This window comes from Lepidochelys olivacea (assembly GCF_965140295.1).
Source record: "Lepidochelys olivacea isolate rLepOli2 genome assembly, chromosome: 1".
Lineage (NCBI taxonomy): Eukaryota > Metazoa > Chordata > Testudines > Cheloniidae > Lepidochelys > Lepidochelys olivacea.
The window spans coordinates 109,131,152-109,157,629 of NC_140411.1; the positions used below are offsets into that span (position 1 = coordinate 109,131,152).

A 26,478-nucleotide genomic window follows, 5' to 3' on the forward strand; every position below is an offset into this window, starting at 1 on the left:
GCAGTTTGATGCAGTGAAGAAGGGGGAGCCAGTGCAGGAATTCAAAGAGGGGGGTAATATAGTCAAAGCTAGGAAAATGATCTTTGCAGCAGAATTCTGAATGGATATGAGCAGGGCAAGATTGGATTTGTCAAAGTCAGAGAGAAGGACATAAAAATGGCCATATTTGGTCAGAACAATGGTCCAACTAGCCTAGTATCCTATCTTCCAACAGTGGCCAGTGCTAAACGCTTTAGAGGAAATGAACAGAACAGGGCAATTTATTAAGTGATAAGTCCCCTGCCATCCAGTCCCAGCTTCTCGCAGTTAGAAGCTTAGGGACACTCAGAGTATGGTGTTGCATCCCTGATTATCTTGGCTCATAGCCATTGATGGAGTTATCCTTCATGAGCTTATCTACTTCTTTTTTTGAACCCACTTATACTTTTGGACTTCACAACATTCTGTGGCAATGAATTCCACAGGTTGATTATGCACTGTGTGAAGAAGTACTTCCTTATATTTGTTTTGAATCTGCTGCCTAGAATTTCATCAGGTGACCCCTAGTTTGTATGTTATGTGAAGGGGTAAATAATACTTCCCTATTCACTATCTCCACAATGTTCATGATTTTATAGACCTCTATCAAATACCCACTTATGCATCTCTTTTCTAAACTGAACAGTCCCAGTCTTTCTAATCTCCCCTCATATGAAAGTTGTTCCATTCCCCTTGTCATTTTTGTTGCCCTTCTCTGCCTTTATTGCCTTTCCCATTCTAATATATCTTTTTTTGAGATGGGGTGACCAGAACTGCACACAGTATTTAAGGTGTGGGTTTACCATGGATTTATATAGTGGCATTATGATATTTTCTATCTTATTATCTATCCCTTTCCTTGTGGTTCCTAACCATTCCAGTAACTGAGACATGAGATGATGAGAGATGTTATAAAGAAAGAATCAGCATGATTTACACATAGCCTGGATATGAGGACATAGAGAAACATCCAAGTCAAAGATGACACACAGGTTATGGATTGTAGCTAAATTAAAGTGTCTGATTGGATTTTTGATGACATAACCAGAAAATAAATGGCAATGAAAATGGGGTCCATTTAGTTGGGATACCTTTGAAGGGTTCCTTTGAAACAACAAAATGAAGGTGATCAATTAAGTAGCAAGGAAGAAGAAGCATCCAGTTAAAAAGAAAAGAAGAAAAAGAAGGTTTTAAAAAATGAATAAATGGCAATGGAAAATGAATGAATTCCACTTTGAAGAGATAAGGATTTTTAAGTTTATGTACAAACAAGTAGCAGTGTTTTTATGCCATTTACACTGAAGTCATTAGCAGGAAATGATCCATTTACCCTACTCTGGTTGAGAAACAAGACAGTTGTTGTCCTGAAAAATATGTTTCCCTCAAGAACCGGGCAATATGAACTATGAGCACATTACTGACATTTTTAAAAATCACTACATACCCAAACAAATATTCTAGCTGGGATAAGTTTTACCCCAGCAGAAACAAGAAGGAAACTGTTTATCTGCTATTATGTCCACACTCTGACATTTTGGTGACCACCTGCCGGAGGCCCTTAGGACCATTTTATATTCGGATCAAAGAAATCCAGCTTTGAGGAAAGTGGCTGAGAAAGGACCTTAACCTGGAAGAAGAAGTGTATATTGCAGTGGTGTTTGGGTTCACCGTGAGAAACATGCTGGGATTTGAGAGGACCCCCCCATGTGAAGGGAGGAGGGCCTAATCACAGACAGGGAGACAACAGAAGTTGCTGCATACAGCAAAACCTCAACAAACTGCAGGGGATCCATGTTTCAATTGTTTGGGAATATCACATCAACCATAGCATCGTTTTGTCAGTAGGCCAGAGTTCACGAGCTGTGGTAAGAAAGAATATGTACCTCATGGAACTGGCTCGTGACTACAGAGTATACATTGACTAGTCATTCTTACAATATCTTGGTTTAAGTCCAGCCACCAGACATAACTTCTAGTCAAACTACTCATTTTCATTGAATTCAATGAGCATGTTAGCTTTTATACTTATAACTCATAGTAAGTAATAATTCTCCATTATCAACTCAATTTTTTCCCTAAGAGTCAGGAACAATTTGGCCCAACTTTTTTGTAATTGTCACATGCTTTCCCTCTTTCTAATATTCTTTGTACCTGGTCAGGGAATACAGCCTGGCAGTCATACAAATAAATATATACTTGGATCTTCTGGTTTTATTGGTGGGCTTATCACAGCTGTAATATTCCTGGAATTTACACATCACTTTTTTTTTTTTGGCCAAAACACAGTGTCATTGTTTGACCACTGAAAAGACTTTCACTCTGTATGGAAGCTCTCTGGGTCAAATGATCTAGGTTACAGGATGAGACTGTAGGTGTAAAATATAGGTGCACAAAAAGCACCCTAAAAAATTATCCTTTTGAAAACTATGTTCCTTTATATAAGAGCCAGAACCTCAATGATACTCCGTTGAAATCAGTGGCGCGTTTTGCCTGATCTATTGATTCTGTATGATTTATATTGATTACTTAAGAATTCCCAATTAACACTCTGAGCTTTGGAAGGTTCTTATCCCAAAATCAGGGCCAGCCTTATTAGAATTATTGTTCAGTTGGGAACCCCGACATGCACGGTTGCAAAATTCACACTTAGGAAATCCTTCTATATTTTTAATAGTTTTATTAACAGTGTTAGCAAAGTTACAAACACTCCAACCCAGCAAGGTAGATGGAAATAAGACAGGATGAGCATCTGACTATCCATATACTCATCACAGAAGTACCTGAAGTGTTAATCCTTATTTTCATCATCATCCTCTTCTTCTTCATCACCATCATCCTGGCAGCTCCCAAGAGTTATATCTCCCAAGGCACACAGGCATACAACTTTTATAATGTTATACTGTTGCCACTATGCTTAATGCATTATTCAGTAGGGGTTTCATCCCCTTGTCTCTTTTTGTATTTCCTTCCCCTCAGGTACCCTTCTCCCATAGATAGCATAGACGTCAATTAGTTGCCATGGTATTCTTGTGGTCGGACATCTGCTGATGTCCCTAATTTTAAAATATCTCAAGCTGGTATAAACTAGCATTTTGTGGTTACCTGTCAGCAGTTTAATCATTACAGCATTCTATCTTGCCATTTCTTTATGATCTAGGGTTATGCTGGGTTAGCTGCTTATGCTAAGGCTTCTGGGGCCTCATGCCCCAGGGAAAAAAAGGGAAGAAGGAAGATCCTGGGAACTACAGGCCAGTCAGCCTCACCTCAGTCCCTGGAAAAATCATGGAGCAGGTCCTCAAAGAATCAATCCTGAAGCACTTGCATGAGAGGAAAGTGATCAGGAACAGCCAGCATGGATTCACCAAGGGAAGATCATGCCTGACTAATCTAATCGCCTTTTATGATGAGATTACTGGTTCTGTGGATGAAGGGAAAGCAGTGGATGTATTGTTTCTTGACTTTAGCAAAGCTTTTGACACGGTCTCCCATAGTATTCTTGTCACCAAGTTAAGGAAGTATGGGCTGGATGAATGCACTATAAGGTGGGTAGAAAGCTGGCTAGATTGTCGGGCTCAACGGGTAGTGATCAATGGCTCCATGTCTAGTTGGCAGCCGGTATCAAGTGGAGTGCCCCAAGGGTCGGTCCTGGGGCCGGTTTTATTCAATATCTTCATAAATGATCTGGAGGATGGTGTGGATTGCACTCTCAGCAAATTTGCGGATGATACTAAACTGGGAGGAGTGGTAGATACGCTGGAGGGGAGGGATAGGATACAGAAGGACCTAGACCAATTGGAAGATTGGGCCAAAAGGAATCTGATGAGGTTCAATAAGGATAAGTGCAGGGTCCTGCACTTAGGACGGAAGAACCCAATGCACAGCTACAGACTAGGGACCGAATGGCTAGGCAGCAGTTCTGCGGAAAAGGACCTAGGGGTGACAGTGGACGAGAAGCTGGATATGAGTCAGCAGTGTGCCCTTGTTGCCAAGAAGGCCAATGGCATTTTGGGATGTATAAGTAGGGGCATAGCGAGCAGATCGAGGGACGTGATCGTTCCCCTCTATTCGACATTGGTGAGGCCTCATCTGGAGTACTGTGTCCAGTTTTGGGCCCCACACTTCAAGAAGGATGTGGATAAATTGGAGAGAGTCCAGCGAAGGGCAACAAAAATGATTAGGGGACTGGAACACATGACTTATGAGGAGAGGCTGAGGGAGCTGGGATTGTTTAGCCTGCAGAAGAGAAGAATGAGGGGGGATTTGATAGCTGCTTTCAACTACCTGAAAGGGGGTTCCAAAGAGGATGGCTCTAGACTGTTCTCAATGGTAGCAGATGACAGAACGAGGAGTAATGGTCTCAAGTTGCAGTGGGGGAGGTTTAGATTGGATATTAGGAAAAACTTTTTCACTAAGAGGGTGGTGAAACACTGGAATGAGTTACCTAGGGAGGTGGTAGAATCTCCTTCCTTAGAAGTTTTTAAGGTCAGGCTTGACAAAGCCCTGGCTGGGATGATTTAACTGGGAATTGGTCCTGCTTTGAGCAGGGGGTTGGACTAGATGACCTTCTGGGGTCCCTTCCAACCCTGATATTCTATGATTCTATGATTCTATGCCTTGATTAGTTTAGCTAAGCTATTGCCTGTGCTCATTATTATCATCTATGCTCATTGCTTTACAGCCTATACCTATGCCATAAGTAGACAATACCTATCCCCATAGGCTACAAGCTGGCCTGCTTGACACTATATGGTGGGCTGGCCCACATAGTCATACAGTCTTTTACCTGAGAAATAAAGAGGAAATATGTCAAAAGCAACACCACCTTTTCAGTGGCTTGAATTTCTGTTATCCTCGCATGTCACAGATGAACCCTGTATCACCCCAGCTGTAACATAAACTTTCTAGAGTGAAAAGATGAATGATATCCATGACTTGGATAGTTAACATTTCTTCTGGTGTCTTGGATATTGTGGTTTATATTCCAAACTATGAACGTTCTTTGTAAAGGGCGTCATAGGGCAGGGAGAGGGTTTATGTGGGACTGGGATGTTGAAGATAAAGTTAATCAGAAAGAGCAAGAACATATGCAGGTGACAATTATGAGTATTTACTTTGAGCCAGATTGCACCTTGCGCTTAACATGTGTAGAGTAGGGGAGTGGGGCCCAAGTTTTTTTTCTTTCTTCTCCATCCTACCACTCTTTGCAGCCCATGTAAGGGCCAGGAAGAATTGCATATGCTTGTTTCAGAGAAAAGCAGAGAGACTGCTCCATCCATCCTCCCTTGGGGACATGCAGTTCCCAAAAGGAAGTAGGAGAGGGAGCCATGACATGGTGCATATAGGGGAATATGCTGCAACTTGTTCAGGGCATGCATCCCTTTTATATCCTAGGAGGTCATTTTGTCAATATGTGTTATCATTCTCTCTGAGGCAAATTGCTTCTCAGTGCCTGTTTCCAAAAGTGTGTGTGCATGCTTGTGTTAACAATATATTTTGTGCTTTTTTATCCAGTTTTCCAAAAAAATATTTAAGGCAACATGGGAGCCTCCTGCTAATGAATGAGAACAAAAAAGTGAAGCCAACTAGAATCAAAAGTGAAATTGATTAGTATATTTTTATTGTCCATCATTGATGTAATGCAGAAAGTATACAGACAAATGACTGAAAAATCAGATCCTTTTGTCACTAAATTCAGTGGAATTGCAGAGCCTCTTAGGATCAGACATGGAGTGAACACAGCCAGAATAAGAAAATTATTCATATTAAAAATTATTTTATAATTTTATAATAATAATGTAGAGTTTGATCCCTCATGATGCTGAATGCTTTCACTACTCATTTTAGTCCCAGTACAGAAGGAATTAACTGACTAGTAGTTACAGAGAGACAGAGAGATTAACATTAAAGCAATACAGTCCAGAAAAGGATGAAAAAAGAAATTCAAACACATTTTCTTCAGAAGCAAAATTATGTTTTTTCCAAAATAAATCAAGCTAGTTACCTAGCTATTTACTCAAATATATTTTATGTATGAAAAAGAACAAACGTACTTCCATATTAAAGTTTTAACACTTCCAAAGTACCAGTAAGAAAACGAATAGAGATTCTTTATTGCGTAAAATTGTTATAAGATACAACTTGACATAAAATTGTACTGGTAGAGAGGCTTTGTCTTAAATTTATATTTTTACTAATTGTGTTCCTGTGAAACATCACCTGTCTGAAAACTTTTGACACCAGTATTACAGTTGACCAAATTCATTATGAGCAAACAATCTTATTGTGTGCTTTCACTAGTCAGAGACCAATTTATACTTAAAAGTACACTTTTAAAAATATATATACAAATGTATTTAAAATAAAATATTTGGATCATTCATTGATATTAAATTATAATATTTGAACACTGAATTGTGAATTTCACTGGTGACAAAGGATCTGATCCAATACTCACTGAAGTCCAAGAGAGTTTATTTTATTAACTTGGATGGGAGTTGAATCAGACCCAAGGACAATAACAGCTGGAAGCAGGGAAGAATAGTTATTTTCTGAATTTAGGACAGGACATGGGATTTGCCGTGTTGGAACTGGCCTCTAGAAGTGACCAATAGTTGGTGCTTAAAAGGAAAGAGAAACCTGCCATAATGCACCCAGACATATATGAAATGGCATTCATATGTGGTAGTATTCCTTCCTGCTTCTTATAGCAATCACTTATTCTCAGAAGTATATCATGTTCTTATCCTTATTTTAGACTGCATAAATAGAAAGTTTGTTACTGTTCAGAAGATTATTCAGTGCTTTTCCATATCCAGCTATGTTATGACTTCCTGTGATAGTGATTTATACAGTATTTGTTTGAAATCTAGCTTAGTATGTCTGGTGTATGAAAATCATGGTGCAAAACATTCTTATGTGATTTAATAACATGCAATTTAAACATAAAGGGACAGATTTTGCTCTCATTCACAAGAAGGTGAATACAGTCTATATTAATTATGCCCCTGATTCTCCTCTCACATTGGAGTTAAACTGGTATAACTCCACTGATCCTTCCAAAATTATTCCAGATTTATACCAGTGTAAGTATCCAGCCTCATGCATTTGGCAGTTATTCATGCCTTTTCAATTAATACATTTATCATTTATGATTTTAAATTATGAGGAATCTTGTATATTACAAAATATGTTGTTCCAGTGAAACCATTGAAAGTCATCAACAGTTTGTGGGAATGATTAACTGAGATCACTTCTCCGATGCAGATCCAATATCAAGTTATTGAGTCCAAGGGGACAGTATTTAAAAAATGCATGTCCCAAAATTCACAAGAGAATTGTATGATTCAGCTTGGGTCCCAGTGGCACATTTCTATTTGAAATGGAATGCTGAAGCATGTAAACTCATTTATCATAGCTGATCTCTGCTCCTCACTGTGATCTTAAATTACCAATGCTGGGTTCCCAGTGAAACCCAGATTAACATATTGAATTGATTTACTTAACAGGGATTTTAACATATCCTTGTTATCTTGTGGGGGTGGGGGGAAGGGGTATTTTTACTTCTGTTTAACTTTAAATGCAGTTTTTTAAATTATTTAACCCATAGTTTGGTTCCTATTTTCCAGGTTAGTAACACCTGGGCAAGAAGGGCAAGACCTAGTTCTTGGACAGGTTGCAGTGGGTTCCGCAGCTAAGGCTGAGATTGTGTTTCTGGAAGTAGATAGCGGAAGGGTTTCTCAGCTGGAGGAGGATTTTGGGAAATGTGTCTGGAGAAAAGAGTTCACAGGAGTGTTTTCCAGCTGGGAGGAGAATCAGAATACTTCTTTGGGGGTATTGTGAAAAAACTCTGCAGCTGGGGTGAAAGGAGTTTGAAACCAAGAACCATGAGCAATTGAAAGGAGGTCAAGTATAGATAACAGACGGGAGGGTACTACAGTCTGGATATAGTCAGATCAGGACACACATGAGGTTTGCAGGCATATCTGGCAGTTGGAGGGGGATTCAGGGCACTAAGGGTATGTCTATGCTGCAATTAAAAACCCATAGCTGGCTGTACCAGCTGACTCGGGTTCTCAGGGCTCAGGCTAAGGGGCTGTTTAATTGCTTTGTAGATGTTTGGACTTGGGCTACAGCCCAGGCTCTGGGACCCTGCAAGGTGGGAGGGTCTTAGAGCTCAGGCTGCAGCCTGAGCCTGATTACAGTCCCTTTGTCCAAACCCTGTGTGGACGTAAATCAGCTGGCATAGGCCAGCCGCAGGTGTCTAATTGCCATGTTGACATACCCTAAGGAGGATGATTAAGGAGAAGGAGTTGGAAACAGGTGCTTGTGAGAGAGAGGCATGACATGCAAGATTAAACCACAAGTTATTCCGCTCACTAGTAATCACTAACATAGTAGGGAGAATAATTCCTTTAGGAATAATAATTTCTGCAGGAATTACTGAGTGAAATCCTATGGCCTGTGTTACACAGGAGGTCAGACTAGATGATTGCAGTGGTCCCTTCTGGCTTTAAATCTACGAAATGTCTGTCAGGGAAATTCAGCTTTTTAAAAGTTAATTATAATTTCTTACTATAAAACATGTTTAGTTTTTTTTGTGAGTATCTTTAAAAACTAATCAGATGTAAGGAGGAAAAAAAGCCACCATTAGATACTTCTGCTATTTAATCCCCCTTGTGGCTTCCATTATGTGAGTTTGACTTTATTAATAATGTAAAAATACTCATGGAGGAAGAACAAAACTATGGTAATGGCCAGAATCTGCTGATGGTTAGTTTAAAGGAACACCATGGTAGATAAAGTCATTAAATGAACATAATCGGTAATGTCTTTACAGAAGTAAAATAAGCTGTAGTTACTTTATATAAATGTCTATGGATCACATGTTTACATTCAGTTTTGACCATAGAAACTACACTGTGGCAAAATGCCAGTTTCTGTAATGGTTATGTGTGTTTATTAATGTACTTTACTAGCCCCACACAAAAATTACTGAAATTAAATTTGCATTTCAGAGTACTGAGCTGTTATTATTTGGGCATGTAGAATTATTTGTCTGTTTTAATTTCCATAAATGTCATTAAATGCCTCTTTTTACCTTCAGGTGAATAGTCAATAGAAAAAAACAGTACAATGAAAAATGACCAACAAATTGATTTACATACTTGTGTGAATTATTTAACAAAAACGGAACTCTTCCAAAGAGAGAGTGACCCAAAAAACCCTGAATTTTGTTAAATGAATTTTAAAAAACAGAATTACGCAAATGAACAAAATTGAGCTTAATAGACATTTATGTTGATTATGGAGGCACTGGCCATGGGTTTATAGTTAAGGCTGCATTGAGCTTGAGACTTAAAGCAAGGATTCAACCTCTTTGTTATTTATGGATAATAAAACTTATCCCTAATATTAAAGCACTTGATCTTTGAATACAGAATCAAGTATCTGATAATTTACATGTAAATTTCTAAATTACTTGAGTTAAAATTAAATTTAAATGGGTCCTTGAAAATGTTTTGCCCTCATTGGCATTTTTATTATTTTTGTTTTGTTCCAAATGATCTTAATGATAGAATAACGGAATCTTCCACATAGTTAAAACTCACTAAAGTCTTGTGTGTAGACTACCGTTTGAAGATTACAATTAAGATAAACTATCAAGTGTTGTTATAACTGCTAATCATGATTATAGACAGAACCAAGTCACTAGTTCTGGTCATTCTTAATTAAGGCCTTTTTGCTGTCATAGGAACACAGGTTTCAGAGTAGCAGCCGTGTTAGTCTGTATTCGCAAAAAGAAAAGGAGTACTTGTGGCACCTTAGAGACTAACCAATTTATTAAACACAGTCACTCATCACCCTTCCTCTTCCTCTACTTTGTGTGTAATGAGTCGGTGAGATAAGAGAGACTGGACTTGTGTTAAGATTTCTCATTGGTGGATGACTTGGCCACAACTATCACTGCTTCTTGAAAGTTTTTGGGCTGCACGCTAGTCTGGGCACGAATGCTTGAAAGGGTCTTCATGGCACTACTGTCTTGGCTCTGTTGTCCAGTGAGGCAGCACTGCCAAGGGAACTGAGCTCAGGAGTGCAGGGGGAGACTTTAATGGACAAAAAGATTGGGACTCAGGGACTGGGAATCCTTCCTCTAGATCCCACTCTTCATGTGCCATTTGTCTCCCTAACACAGTCCCCCTCCAGGCCTGTAAGTATCCTTGTTTTCCTCTTCCTCTACCCTTCCCCCTCCACACACACACACATCCCCACTCTTAACCCCCAACTCTCTCTCTCTTAAGATGCAAAGTAGGTTTACAAAGGGCCCGAGAGACTAGGTTGCCAAACTCCCATTGAGCATTGAGTTTCAATGGGAGTTGGGTACTTAACTCCTTAGGTCCTGTTTAAAATCCCAGTCTAAACTTGGTACAGTCTCTGTCCTGCCAATAGATACGCCAGGCTTTCTCAGTTCAATTTTCATGACAAGCTCTATATTTAGACACAATAATAAGGTCTTACCCATCCCCTATGTCCTCCTCTGCTTGTCCTTAGCGAAATATGTATTCTGTCATCACTGAGAAGCACAGCTTGCATTTTTAATGTTATGCTACCGGCTAAGAATCATTCACAGAAATGGTTCAGTAAATCTCTTTATAAAATGAATGAACTTGAGCAAATTGTTAGCTTTTCAGAAGTCAATTCATGAACAGAAAAGAGGAAAATGTATCCATTAGATTATTCTCTTAATTGTTCACCCAAATCTAAGTATATTAACGAATCCATAAAAAGATTTAATGTTCCTTGTGTATTTTCCTCACTTCCTATTGCATTGCTTGTTTGTCCATACAAGTTAAAATACTAATACTTTCCAGGCTACTAGCCAAATGGTTGTTTAGACGGGTGGATGTATACATGTTTCAGTCTCCCAATGGTTAAAGATTTGAGAAAGATACGTGTACAATTTTTAAATGGCCAAACAGATTTTTTTTTCCCAGTTCTGGTTATAAATAAATAAATTAAATAAAAAAGATGTATATCCGTTTGCAACCTGGACCAAATGTTTATGGCCTTTGTAAAGTGCAAAATGGGGTGTACAATGAAAATGCTGACACAGCATTAACTACAACAGGCACAGGTAGTGCCAGTATCCTAAAGCTTCCACAGTTTCTACATGCTATAAATAGGATGCATTTGTCAATTTCTTTGTGCAGTCAGATTGTACTTACTTTTCACCCTGCACCTGTGTGCCTTTGTTTCTCAGTTACCGAATAGCAACAAAGCCTTCTCAGTTCAAACACTTCTATGTACCTTTCAAAGATGAAAATTTCATTAAAGTAATGCCATCGCATTTAATAATTTTAACACACCTGATAGCACATTAGGAGGAGTTTTTAAAGGATCCACTTTGACATTAAATACATTTAACTCTCACCACTTATGTATAACTTTATTTATTTATTGAAGCTCTTTAAATGAAAGCTTTTAGCTGACATTCTAATTCAACTTCCTCCTCAAATGTACTAGCACCAGTTATAGCATTATGCTCAACACTGATCTAAAAGCTTTTGTGCCCTCTTTACCTTCCTCAGTCCTTAAAAGGGGACCTTGGGTGATATAGCAGAACTGCTTGCTATTGTCTTCAGAGATATGAATGGTAACAGTAAAGAAAATAAAATGTACCCTGTCTCGTCAATTTGGGTTTTGACCATGATTCAAAGCCCATCAACGTCAATAGGAATTAGTCCTTATGTGAATATCACTTCCAATCCTGTGCTACAGTGATACCAACTCCTGTATCTATATGACCTACACCAAGTTTAAAATGTGCTTCTTTTCTCTGAATGCACCCAACCCCACAGAAAATGGAAGGTAAATTCGGGTACCTCCAGGGATCGGCAATATCCTTTTAATGATATATGTTGAACATTTTATTTTCCAGTAAATCATCTGGATTCAATCTTTAGCTGGTTTTTAGGAGTATATGAGAGTGGCGGAAGGTATAATCTCTGTAACACTGAGACAAAATGTTTATTGAGTTTATAGTGTTATTTAAAATGTCCTCTAGTTAATTTGGGTAACTTTGCTGTTCTGGCTAGTGTCTTCCAGCATGGACAGGTCATAACTTTTAAAAAAAATGTTGTTGAAAGCTCCTCTTTAGCCAGGTAGTTGTTTGCTTTTTTTTTTTTTTTTTTTTTCAGAATGTTATGAATAGACTTGGAAGGCTTAGATTTTTGTCAGTAAATGTTGGTGAACGTTGATTTCACCAAACACACACAAACAAATTAAAAGAATATTTCTTTCGGTGATCATTGAAATGTACAGATAGGCAAAGAAAAATGCTGCCGAGAATTTATTAGAGTTTAATTTAAGGATATTTACTTTGTATATTTTGACATATGATGTTAGAACACAAGATGATAAGAATGGCCATTCTGGATCAGACCAATGGTCCACCTAGCCCAGTATCCTGTCTTCTGACAGTGGCCAGGGCCAGCTGCATGTGAGAATGAACAGAACCAGGCAATTTATTGAGTGATTCTTCCCCTGTTGTCCAGTCACAGCTTCTAGGAGTCAGAAGTTTAGGGACACTCTAAGTATGGGGTTGCAGGTTGCCATTGATGGGTCTATCATCCACAAACGTATCTGATTTTCTTTTTTGTAATCCACTTATACTTTTGACCTTCACAATATCTCCTGGCAATGAGATCCACAGGTTGACTGTGTGTTGTGTGAAGAAGTACTTTCTTACGTCTGTTTTAAACCTGTAAATTGCATTGGGTGACCCTTGGTTCATGTGTTACTTGAAGGGATAAATAATACTTCCTTATTCACTTTTTCCAGACCATTCACAATTGTATAGACTTCTATCACATCGCCACTTGGTTGTCTCTTTTCTAAGATGAACAGTCTGAGTTTTTTTAATCTTTCCTCATATGGAAGCTGTTCCATACCCCTAATCATTTTTGTTGCCTTTCTCCGTACTTTTTCCAATTCTAGTATATCTTTTTTGAGATGGGGCAACCACAACAGCACACAGTATTCAGGGTGTGGGCGTAATATGGATTTATGTGGTGGCACAGCAATATTTTCTATTTTATTATCTATTCCTTTCCTAATGATTCCTAACATTGTGTTAGCTTGTTTGACTGCTGCTGCACGTTGAGCAGATATTTTCAGAGAACTTTCCACAGTGACTCCCAGATTTCTTTCTTGTGAGGTAACAGCTAATTTAGACCCCATCATCTTGTATGTATAGTTGGGATTATGTTTTGCAATGTGCATTGTCAACATTGAATTTCTGCCATTTTATTGTCCAATCACACAGTTTTGTGAGATCCCTTTGTAACTCTTTATAGTCAGCTTTGGCCTGAACTATCTTGAGTAATTTTGTATCATCTGCAAACTTTGCCACCTCCCTGTTTATCCCTTTTCCCAGATCATTTATGAATATGTTGAAGAACACTGGTCTCAGTACAAATCCTTGGGGGAACCCCTCTATTTACCTCTCTCCACTTTGAAAACTGACCACTTATTCCTACCCTCCATTATCCTATCTTTTAACCAGATACTGATCCAAGAGTGTACCTTCTCTCTCTCTTATCCCATAACTGCCTACTTTTTTAAGAGCCTTTGGTGAGGGACCTTGTCAAAGGCTTTCTGAAAGTCCAAATACACTATAGCCACTGGATCACTCTTGTCCATATGCTAGTTGACAGTTTATGTTTAAACCATTATAAAGCTTTCACTTTATATATCTCAGTGTCTACTGTCTCTAAATATGGTCTGACCCTTCATAATTTACCACAATGATGAACATTTAAATAGATAAAAATAAAAAAAGCTTAAAACCCATAATTTTGCTCAACTGTGAAAATGTAAATATATATTAAAAATTAAAAATGCTTAAACATAAGCATCAATATTACCTGTCCAAAAAAAAAATTGCAATCTAATTCTGCCAAGCCTAGTTATGAAGCAATGAAGCATAGGCAAAATCCTGAGGTCTTTACACAGGTCATAGACAAGTAAACCTTTTGCTGATGCGCATAAGAGTTGGACTGAGTAAATCTGTGAGATTTGACATACTGATATTATAGTTATAGCTGATTTAGGCCTAATATGATTGAGAGAGATTATAAGGCTAATACGTATCTATGACAAGTAGTATTACGGATCACCAGGGAACTAAGCAGATTACATATAGTTCTTCATGCACCTATGATTAGGGGCAAATCCTGCTCCCTGGGCAGCTGCAGAGGGCCATGACTACAGAAGAACTGCTGTGAGCACAGCTATATTGCCTGATAACATTTTAAAGAGAAGTGCTTAAAAATATGGTCCATTTCCCAGTGTGGATAGGCCTAAATATTTTGCATGTATTCCTGGATCATGTATACAGTGTTTTTTCAAAGTTTCTCGCTGTGTCAGGATGCAAACTTGAGTTCTGTAACTCTCAAATTGGACACTCTTGGGAGGCAGACGCCAATGCAGGTCTTTTCTTTTATTTCCAATGTAAAATATCTATTCTTAAAGCTTAAGGTGAGAAGTGTCTTTGGGAGAGACATATACTTCTTACGAATAGAAGAGAGATGGCAGATGTCTCTCCCATTTCAAATATAGCATGAAGAGTATCACCTTCACCTCCAGTAGATCACCTCAATACATTTCCTACGTATCAAGGTGCCCTTGCTATAAGTGGTTTTATAGAGAATTGGACATTGTTTACAACAGGCTGAATTTGTCCTAAGGTGATATGCTTTGCCATGTGGGGAGGAAGAACTACCATTTTCCATACTCACTGGTAAATCTATAGATTCACATCAGGATGGGACACCAATTTACCCAGAGTGATTGGTGATATTTGATGCTACCTGAATCAAATCCAACGGATACCGGCTCACCCCCTTTTAGCAGGCTCAGTAAATAGCATCACTAGGATGTAAAACAACAGATTAACAAAACTTTAGCATCCAGAATTTATCAGTGTGAAAGATCGCATCTAGGTAGCAATGAGCTACAAAACAGTTATGCATTGAAATGTTAAACTTTGTTTAAGCCTAAAACTGTTGGGGGGGGTGTCAAAGGAGGGACTCTGGCTGTTCTATACAACAAAACGTCTGAGGATGTTTTGCTTTATGTATAGCAAATGTTCTGTGCCACCCATCTGTTCAGTTGGGTATACAATGAAATGAGAGCAGTAGCCAGCTACTGACCATCTAGAAAGACTGAGCTTGGTCACATTGAATCAGTTTTAGAATTTCCATTCATGATGTGAGGATAAGTTTTGAATCCGCTCCTGTGTGTGTGTATTCAGCAACAATTGATAGAATCTGTATAGTGGGGAGTAGTTACCTCAGAGCACAGGGTCGTTCAATATAACAATAACAATTATGAATCCAATTCCTGGCTATATTTTGAAAGTCATTATTTGTACAATGCCATGTGTGCATGAGTGCTTTACAGACCAACAGAACACATGGGGCCTGATTCTACTCACTTCCACTGATGTAAACCTCTGGTAATTCCACTCCAGGCTATAGAGTCAGCCTCATTTTCTCTGCCTGGTCCAATGACTATTTATACATTTTACCCAAAGTGGAACAACTTCAATAGGAGATAGCGATGGAGCCCACCCCAGAACACCGCATAGAACTCATCTGGGGTATGGGAGACCTGAGTTCAAGTCCTGCTCCAAATCAGGCAGCATGAGGATTTGAACCTGGTCTCTACCTTCCTGGGACAGTGTTCTAACGATTGGCCTTTGAATAAAAGAGGTGTGGGGGAGCAGCCCTAACTCTTCCTTTTGTCCAGGTTAGCTGTGCTCAGAGCATGCCAGCTGGATCAGGCCCTGCAAGCAAGATAGGCAGGAAATGCTTAATTTGCGAAGTCTGCCAAGGTTTAGGTGTGTGCACTGGCAGAAATTTAGGCATCTCCAGGGTTTGGCTACAGCTAAGTGGAGGTTTTGAGGATCTCAGTGGCACCTAAATGTTGGACTTAGATTCCTAAAGTGGCAGGTAGTTAGGCACTTACATCTCTTTGTGGATCTAGCAGCAGGCCAAGAGTTCCTGTACTGAAAAGCATCCAGTGTAAGCTTTATGATTTTACATTATCAATATAATTGACTGTAGATGCATTCTTCTTTTCTTGCCCTTCTCATTAACAGGTTATCCACCAGCTCAGACTTTCAGAGAACGAGAGCGCTGCGCTGCAGGAACTCCTGGACTGGAGGCGAAAGCTGTGTGAAGAGAGAGGAGACTGGCAGAAAATCCTGCACAACACCGAGCAAAGAATCACAGCTCCTCCCCCACCTCCCTGTAAAAAGCCAACTCTGCTGAAGAAGGCAGAAGATACACCCTGCAACAGACTGTCTTCAGGGATCTGGGATACCACTATGTGATTTCAGTTGGTTTGTGTGTGGAGTATTAGAAGTAAAACCATCTAACGATTTCAATCTGCAGAGTCAGCAGGTTTCTGCCCCTGCAATGCGTGCAGGATTCTCTACAAGCATCCGTTCAAGAGCACAGGAAGCAGGAGTGACATAGATCTGTTGTGTGTGTGCGTGTGTGTGTATATATGTGTGTTTATTTCCTTTTTTATATATGGGGACAAACTGCACTATAAGTACATCGGTTAAAAATACAAGATAGTTACCTACTGCTCTCCCATGGACAATGAACAAATTCTGGGTTAAGTGAGTGAGGATAGGAAGACGTAATTGGCAAACAATTTGGAGAGATTGGGGAAGTTTGTGTGCACCCTGTACAGCTGTTTTATATAATCCAATAATATGATGTTTCTTGTATCTCAATGAATGGTTTTATTATATGACCTATACATACACAATAGTTCTTTGTAGATGTCTGTGTTTTATTGGAATTGAAAACATGATGATTATATACATGTTTATTACTGGTATTTTACAACTTTATGCAATTGGTGCTGTTGTTCTTTCTTCAGAATACAGGTAATAAATACAGTACTGGTATTATTTTTTCATGGTTTATCCTTAATAATGTACTTAAAGTTTCAGCACTGTGGTGGTGTTCTAGCACTGGCAATGTCAACCTTAGAGTCAGATCTTGAAACCCTTGCAAAACTGTCATTTGCCAGTGATGGTTAATGCTGTTCACATTCAAGAATTAGAGAGCTCTGCTTTATTATGCCCCTATGTTTCTGAATGAGTGGACTCTTTTAATTTCATCTTGAAACTTATTTCATCCTGGGTTATATGAAAAAATGATGTACTCATTTAAACTCTAAGTCTGGTTATAATTCATAGCTGATTACGTATAAGGTCAGGAGTCAGTGGAAAGATACATAATAGTAACTAGGTATGAAAGTACAACTTTGATTTACTGATCTAAGCCACAAGGCTTCATGGAGATGGGTGTATTAAAGGATTATGTCCCTATAGTGGTACAAAGCATGTTTCATTTATACCTTAGATTTCATGTAATAAAATGGTCTCATAAATTGGAGATTCTGGTTGGAGGACATGAGTTCTCTGAGCAATGATACTAATATGAGAATAACATGCTGCTGGAAGCTAGTCAGCTACTGTATGGCAGTCTCTGAAATATTTCTTTGCCATTAAAATGGCATAATTTATATATCAACACACACATAGATAAAAAACGGATTTTGTCAGGGGCTGCTTGCTTTAGGTCCTTGGATGTGAGACACTCTTCCTGCTGGCCTGCCTTTTTCAATCCTATGAGGGAGATAGGGGAAAGGGGATGTATATATTTTTTAAATATATTTTAAACTAACATTTTAAAATTTAAGCTAAGTTAAACATTGGTCTCTGGCTGGAGGTGTTTTGACAAGCAGTTTTTAATTTGGCTGTGAGGGGAAATGTTTTTCTCTCCACTTGACAGAAATTTCAGATTAGCTGAGAAGCTAAAATGCAATCCCATGTTTGCTTTTGTTTGGTATGGGCTTTTTAGGGAGGAGCTCTTAAAATTGTAGCCCTAAGCCCCAGCCTGTTGTCCAGCTGCCTAGGCAGAACTATGTCTTCTGTATTATTAGAGATTCAAACATTCAGGATAATCAAGTAAGGGAAGGGACTGCAGTTATCCCTTAGGCCAGTTCTGTGTGGACTATACTGTAATACTTAGCTGGGCCTATTTACCCCAACTGAGGATGCTGCTCATGAGGGGATGTGGCAATGACATGCAACCACAGAGCAATTATGCCAAAGCCAAGATTATAATGCAGAAATCCATGGTTTTTGCTTCCATGCTCAAATTACTAAGGCTTATTGCCCCTCTGATATGTCCTTCAAATACCTATGCCTGAAATTCTATCCATACTATCAACTTAGACAGGAAAATACATTTATTGAATGTAATTCAAAATGGTGTTAGGTGGACATAAACTATGCGACCCCATCTACAAACCTACCTAAAAGCTGTCTTACAGTTGTGGTCAATCTCTGTTAAAAGAGCAGAGATGGGATCAAAGCAATAGTCTTCACCCTTGAAGAATTTTATAACATGCTAATACGGCGCCTGGAAAATGAAAAGATGCTAGCCTAGCATTATAAGCTGTTTCACTGATACAGTTACATTTAACAAATTGATACAAAACTGATGTAATCATTCTGCTATTGTACACAGGGTAATACAAGCATATTACTGCATTTCTATTGGATGCGGAAGGTTCTTGATTGCATTTTCAGGATCTGAAGTCAGAAAGGTAGCTTCTGGGGTTCCTCCTTAAAGCATGTAACCACAGTCTAAAAGTGCAAAACAAACCACAAATAATATGGAGATATTTTGATTGATAGTGAGCCCAGTATCAACAATGAACAGCTTTTAATGTTGGAAGGCTATCAGACGATGCATTTAAAATGCAATAAAAACATGTTTAAAAGATTTCTCTAATTGCATTAAGATACTCCAGAGTGTGAATTATAAGGTAATAATTCACACCTACTGTGTCCAGTGGTCCCGTGGCCTTTGGCCTCATGCCTAACAATGCAGTTGGTGTGGAATTATTAGACCATAATTCACACCCTACCGTGTCTTATTGCTTAAATAACCACATCCCCAGAGGTGTCTTAAAACTAATATTAAAGTTTATATGATGGATCAAAATAGGTTTACAGGGCTGGAAAAACATACTATTGACATTTTGAAATGTCGAAAAGTAGTTTTAGCAGAACTGTATGGTGCTTGTAAACTAATCCCCCCTGTGGAATAGGCACCAGCCAATTAGAATGTTTTTTGAGCGTATGTCGTTCTCTCTTGTACTTTACAAAGTAGCTTAGACAAAAAAAGCATTGTGAGTTCAACATTCTAAAGGGATAGATTGAACTCTGTGAACATTCTTGTGCCGCCAGTTTCCAGTGAACAATCTGAAATACACTTTATACTGCAATAAAGCAAGTTATCTCCACATTGTGCCTGATTGTTTCACACATAAAACAATTACGCAAACTGAACTTCATGCAAATGGACAACTGGTACAGTACATAATGCTAAGAATTAGACACATGCTTTACAGCTTATGAAGTTCCCAGCATGGGTCTAAAGTCAACAAGAGTAAATGAAAACAAACAAATAAATAAGTTAATAAATAATGGGGGGAAAAACCTATTGGCATGAGAGAATTTTTAAAGCTTATGACCATTCCTCTTTATTCATGAAATGGCATTCAGTGCTTCTTTATTTTCTAAAGCTAGAGTCCTAGTATGGATTAAAAGCAATACCCTGTTTCCACTTTTAAAAATTGGATGTAGATGTCCAGAAAAATACATGCACAAATCTTTCCAAAAGAACTGTGTATAGCATGAAATGATAAGCCTTTTAAAACTTGGTATTTTTTTTTACAAAACAATAACATTATTGTTGAATAAGTGAATTAAATTCTCCCTTCTTTGCCAGTGATCCTTTTTATGTCTTCAAAGAAGTTGACTAATGTTCATTAATAAGTTTATTACATTGCAGGTCTTTTGTGTGTAGGACAAAGAATTTCATTAACTAGCTGAGAAAGCATAATAGAGTGTAGCATAGTACTGAAGTGATAGTAATAGCCAAATTCACTGTAGTTTTTAATTCTGCTCTATACAGTATTCAGGTCCCCAATAATCACCTTATTTTCCTCTCTATAAAGCTTGCTAATATCTGAAATGTTCTGAGAAGCCAAAAATAAGTTCTCATTTGCCTGTTAAATCTTAAATTCCAATAATTAAACTCTGTACCTACGAGTCATAAGAACATAAAAATTGCCATACTGGGTCCATCTACCCCAGTATCCTGTCTTCCGACAGGCCAATGCCAGGTGCCCCAGAGCGAATAAACAGAACAGGTAATCATCAAGTAATCCATCCCCTGTCGCTCAGTCCCAGTTTCTGGCAAACTGCATCTCTACCCATCCTGGCTAATAGCCATTGATGGACCTATCCTCCATTAATTTATCTAGTTCTTTTTTTAACCATGTTATAGTCTTGGCCTTCACAACATCCTCTGGCAAGGAGTGACACATGTTGACTGTGCGTTGTGTGAAAAAATACTTCTTTTTGTTTGTTTTAAACCTGCTGCCCATTCATTTCATTTGGTGGCCCCTAGTTCTTGTGTTATGAGGAGTAAATAACACCTCCTTATTTACTTTCTCCACACTAGTCATGATTTTATAGACCTCTATCATATCCTCCCTTAGTCGTCTCTTTTCCAAGCTGAAAAGTCCCAGTCTTATTAATCTCTCCTCATACGGCAGCCATTCCATACCCCTAATAATTTTTGTTGCCCTTTTCTGAACCTTTTCCAATTCCAATATATCTTTTTTGAGCTGTGGCGATCACATTTGCACACAGTATTCAAGATGTGGGCATACCATGGATTAATATAGTGGCAATATGATATTTCTGTCTTATTGTCTATCCCTTTCTTAGTGATTCCCAACATTGTGTTCCCTTTTTTGACTGCCACTGCACACTGAGTGGCTGTTTTTAGAGAACTATCCACAGTGACTCCAAGATATCTTTCTTGAGTGGTAACAGCTATTTTAGACCCCCTCATTTTATATGTGTAGTTGGGATTATGTTTTCCAATGTGCACTACTTTGCATTTATCAACATTTAATTTTATCTACCATTTTGTTGCCCAGTCACCCAGTTTTGAGAGATCCTTTTGTAGCTCTTCACAGTCTGCCTCGGATTTAACTATCTTGAGTAGTTTTGTATCATCTGCAAATTTTGCCACCTCACTGTTTACCCCTTTTTCCAGATCATTTATGAATATGTTGAATAGGACTGGGCCCAGTACAGACTCCTGGGGGACACCACTATTTACCTCTCTCCATTCTGAAAATTGACCATTTATTCCTACCCTTTGTTTGTTTCCTATCTTTTAACCAGTTACCAATCCATGAGAGCACCTTCCCTCTTATCCCATGACTACTTACTTTGCTTAAGAGCCTTTGGTGAGGGACCTTGTCAAAGGCTTTCTGAAAATCTAAATACACTATATATCCACTGGATCGCCCTTGTTCACATGCTTGTTGACCCCCTCAATGAATTCTAGTAGATTGGTGAGGCATGATTTCCCTTTACAAATTGACTCTTCCCCCAACAAATTATGTTCATCTATGTGTCTGACAATTTTGTTCTTTACTATAGTTTCAACCAGTTTGCCTGAACTGAAGTCAGGCTTATTGGCCTGTAATTGCTGGGGTCACCTTTTTAAAAATCGGCATCACATTAGCTATCCTCCAGTCATTTGATACAGACGCTGATTTAAATGATAGGTTACAGACGACAGTTAGTAATCCTGCAATTTCACAATTGAGTGCCTTCAGAACTCTTGGGTGAATACCATCTGGTCCTGGTGACTTATTACTGTTTCGTTGATTAGTTTGTTCCAAAACCTCCTCTAATGACACCTCAATCTGGGACAGTTCCTCAGATTGGTCACCTAAAAAGAATGGCTCACATTTGGGAATCTCTCTCACATCCTCAGACCGATCGAATGCCAGAACAGAACTGTTCCAGAACAGTATTAAATATATTTCATTGCCCCCTCTCTCTTTCTGTGTAGGTGTATACACACACATTATATAATATATACTTTTTTTGAGAAAAACACCATCTGAGCTTAAATATTTTACAGTATCCAAACAAAACTCAAGGGAGTATGAAGAAATTTTTTTCTTCCATTTTTGCTGTTCTTTGTGTATTCAGGGGATTGATTTTCAGAAGAAATAAAGAAATCCCCTTGTTGGTTTATCGTGTGATTGTGAGAAATAGATCATTAGCATAAGTTGTCTTTCATTCCACATGTGGATAAGCCTTTCAGTGACACCACAAATGGCTCCATGAATGAATGTTTTCTTGGTGATGTCAAAAGGGCTGGTATGATCCTTGGATAGAACAGCAACTTGGAGTGGGGGAATTATATTACCCCTGTATTTGGTATTGCTGCCACTGATACTGGAACACTTTGTCCAGTTCTGGTTTCCACAGTTCAAGAAGGATATTGGTAAATTGGAGAGGGTTCAGAGAAGAAGAATTGGAAAACATGCCTCATTAAAAGACTCAAGAAGCGCAATCTCTTTAGCATATCAAAGTGAAGGTTAAAGGGTGACTCGATCACAGCCTATAAGTAGCCACATGGAGAAACAGAAATTTGGTAGTAGAGGGGTCTTCAATCTAACAGATAAAGATAAAACACGATTGACTGACTGGAATTTGAATCTAGACATATTTAGACTAGGTGTAATGCCCATATTTTTACCAGTGTGTTCTAATTCACCACTGGAACAATTTACTAAGGGCTGTAGTGGATTCTCCATCAGTAGAAATTTTTAAATAAATATTGGATGTTTTTTTAAACGATACGGTAGTTCAAACAGGAACTTCTTTGGCCTGTGTTATGCAGAAGGTCAGACTGAATAATCACAATGTTCCCTTTTGGCTTTATAATTTCTGAATCTATTAATCTATGCCATGCTTTAAATCCAAGGGAATATTAAATATTTCAAAGAGACCCAAAAACTTATTTTCATATGATGTTTCACAAACAAATCAGTGTTTTGTTTCCATAATTTTAAAGGGAATTGGAGGGGTTGGCATTTCTGTAAACAAAGAAAATAATCCTGTGATTGGATTTATTTTAAGTTTGTTCTCGAAGCATTTGACTTTTTCCTTTAAAATATCACCAATTAAAACCCAAGGCCTCCTGACTTCTTATGAATGTCTATCCAGCTATTAGCTAGAGCACAATAATCATGATACATTTTATAAGTCTTATTTATTGTCCCTGTTTATCATTCACTGTACTGTTTATTCTAATTCGTTTTACTATCTGCCATACCAATGTAGACTATATCATTGCTCCATTAAAATTAGCCAGTCTTGAAATTGTACCAGGAAAAAACATTTTGTCCAATAGCTAATTCAGTTTTTCTAATCTTCTTTATCTCTGTTTCTATTTAACTGCACACAACCAAAACGTTGGCATTTTCTATGCAGTGTTATTTATAGTGGTGAAGACTACAAATGGTTATTGCCCAATCCCAGCACTGGTCGGCAGGACAAACAACAGTTTACATCAGGAAACTGAAAAGTTTCTGAAGAAAAAATAATGAAAGTGTATTCCTTGTACTAATTCTGGCCGCTAGGGTTCACACAGCAATTCTCCAGCTACACCCTCTGTCCCCAGGAATGTCCTCCATAGGACCACTCGGGGGGGAGGGGTGGGGACTTGCTGGGATAAAATAGAGACCGCTACACTAGCCCTACACTACCTGTGGATTCTCCTGCACTGGCAGACTCCTTGATTGGTCAGCTAACCCAGCTTTGTGGCTGCTTTGCACTAAGCAGCCTCATGGGGGGATGCGCGGCGCTAAAATCTGACTTGCTGGTTCCAATCTGATAAGTCACTTGAACAAGTTTCTTCCCCTAAATAGTCTTATTTCCTGCAGTTGGAATACTCAGAGGGTTAAATGTACTCATGCATAAGTGTTTGCAGGATCAGCCCCTTTGCCCTTTATATGGACTTAGACCTATTTTTTGCATTTTAACAGAACACAATGAAAATTAGATAATCAGTAAATTGGACACTCACCTATTGAGGCCACACTGTGATCTGAGCTTCCTGTCCCTCACACTTATCAATCCTTAGTAAAAGCCTATGTCAATGAATTCATTACCTTTGGCAGTGACCCAAGTAGTTCATCTCAAATGAGGCCCAAAGGCTCTTTCTTGTTGCCTGCTTTTCCCCTCTGTATAATTCTATTTTCCTTCCCAGACCTCAGTAGTTGCCATGGACACTCACCATGCACCTAAAACAAACAGTCTCCTCTCCCTGGAGATTACAATGTCACTCTCTGACCAGTTGTGGAGAAGTATGAAAACTACTTGCATTTAGTTCAACTGAGACAGGAGAATTCTAAGGACTTTTCTGACACCAGGGGTCTTAGGTAGGAGCTCACACCTTCATACACCAGGTAACTCTATACATTTTCAGTTTAGAGCTCATTCATGTAATGTAGACACTGATTCACACCTGGAAAACTGGACTAAATGCTCCAGTCCTTGCTTTTACAGCACTCCCACTAGCTTCAGGATTTAGCCCCTGCTGAAAGTTCCATTGCCTACAAAACCGGCATCTAACGCTTTCCACATGAACAAGTCTTGCCTAACCAACCAGTTATGTTTTAAGGAAAAATAATAAGAAAAGATAATAAAATCATAAATGAAAAGAAAAAATATTAGTCAACTGTCAAAAAGCAATAATAATAAAAATAATCCATCCAGAATTCTACATCTCTCAAGCAAAAATGCTTTCCGCAGCTAAACAAGAAATGAGGTTAAATTTCTGAGGACTGTAAATTATTTTTTATATCATATTACACCTATTATCCAGATATTGTTAACAGGTTAATATGCTTTGCTGGCACTGAATTAAATGAAGATACTTGGAAATCTTTAGGTTCTTGGTCACAAATTTGCAGTGGACTAGATACGTATTCTACAAGTTGATCATGAGTAGCCAAGCCAAAAGGAAGAATATATTTTAAGTTGTGACCTTGGTTTCATGGCACATGCTCATGTTATGTTACATTACATCATCATGTGAGAAAAGCTAAATGTCATACAATGTAGAGTAAATCTCATTAGCACTGCTATTTTCAGATTAGGTATCATCTAACAATTCCAACAGCAAATATCTCCGATCATAATTTATTTTAGGGTATAGCAATAGTGTAAGAAATGAGTGCAATAGTCATGCAAATGAGCTGATACTGTGTGGTTTATTAATATTTTTAATCTCTCTGGGGCATATTTGCTAAGCACTATTTTCATTTTGATTAAAGCATGTTGCTGTATTATTGGTTTAAAATAGTTTAAATGATCCTTTTAAATTTCTTGCACAAATCCACTGGGCACTCTCTCTGTGGGACGAGGTGGACAACAGCAGCACACGTGGATAACTGTGGTATGGAACTATCACTGCACACCAACTGCGTCTATAAGTATGCTAGTGACCAATCACGCTTGGTCAATAACGAGTATTCAAAGAGCTAAGTTGCCAAAGGCTGTAATTTATTTAGACAAACGAATACACAAATAAAGTAGTGACTCATGCACAGATTTGGGGAATTTGTGATTTGTCCATGGAAAGCTCCCAAATGGGAGTGGGAAGGGGGAAAATGGTCTGTTCATCAAATAAAACTGTTTGTTATGCAATCCCTCAGCTATAGCAATGTCACACCATGAAATGCTTTGTTTGGAACTGTATGAGATCTAAACCGGTTGTCATGATATTAAATACATTAACCGTTTGTTTCCCTAGTCTAAAGACACGTAGCTTGCATCTGGCAAAATGATACCCGATGGCCCTGGCTGTTCAAGTATTCCTGGAAAAATATGATCTCACTTTTAACTGGCCTGGCCTCTATGTATGCAAAAAGTTTGACATTAGAGTAATCTAATTCAAAGTAAATGTTTTTATTGTACACTACTTGTGAGTTCACTGACCCAGGGCCTAGTCCTATAATGTGCAGAGTGCCCTTCTGGGAGGTTCTGAACAACTTCAATGAAGCTAATGGATTTGAGGACACTCAGCACCTCACTGAAGGTACTTACAACTCTTCCAAAGACGAGGTTCCCCCAGTCACTTTTTCTGCCTTTCCCATCCCCTCCCCTTGTCTGCAATTTATTAAATCATTAACTGACTTTAGCCTTTTAATGGGTAAAGTAATTGTTGCCTATGGACATAATAAATGATACAAAAAGTTTTCTTGAATTAGAAATGGTTGCCCACCCTGATACAGAAGATGACCTTCACTTGCTCTCTCTCCATCCTCAGGGTACCACTTCCTTTTATACAAAAAATAATACATACAGTTGTAATCACATGGCTACTTTTAAGGCTTATCCTTTAGGATGAACTGATGTGAATTTCTATTTGAATTACATCCAGATATAATTCTGGGGTTTGATAGTGTGGGCAGTCTCTT

At 38.4% G+C, this 26,478-nt stretch overlaps 1 protein-coding gene across 5 annotated transcripts in view; it reads left to right on the forward strand.

The window, feature by feature from the left end:
• The window catches only part of MYO16 (myosin XVI), a 637,262-nt gene extending 620,263 nt beyond the window's left edge, over positions 1 to 16,999 (forward strand). For 4 of the 5 annotated variants that reach the window (XM_084616853.1, XM_084616854.1, XM_084616855.1 and 1 more), the window contains one exon: positions 16,178 to 16,999. In XM_084616853.1, the coding sequence (XP_084472979.1) occupies positions 16,178 to 16,411 (234 nt within the window). In that variant the 3' untranslated portion in view covers positions 16,412 to 16,999. The remainder of the gene's footprint in view (positions 1 to 16,177) is intronic. The other variant, XM_084616856.1, reaches the window with a different exon arrangement.
• Positions 17,000 to 26,478: the final 9,479 nt, after the last annotated feature.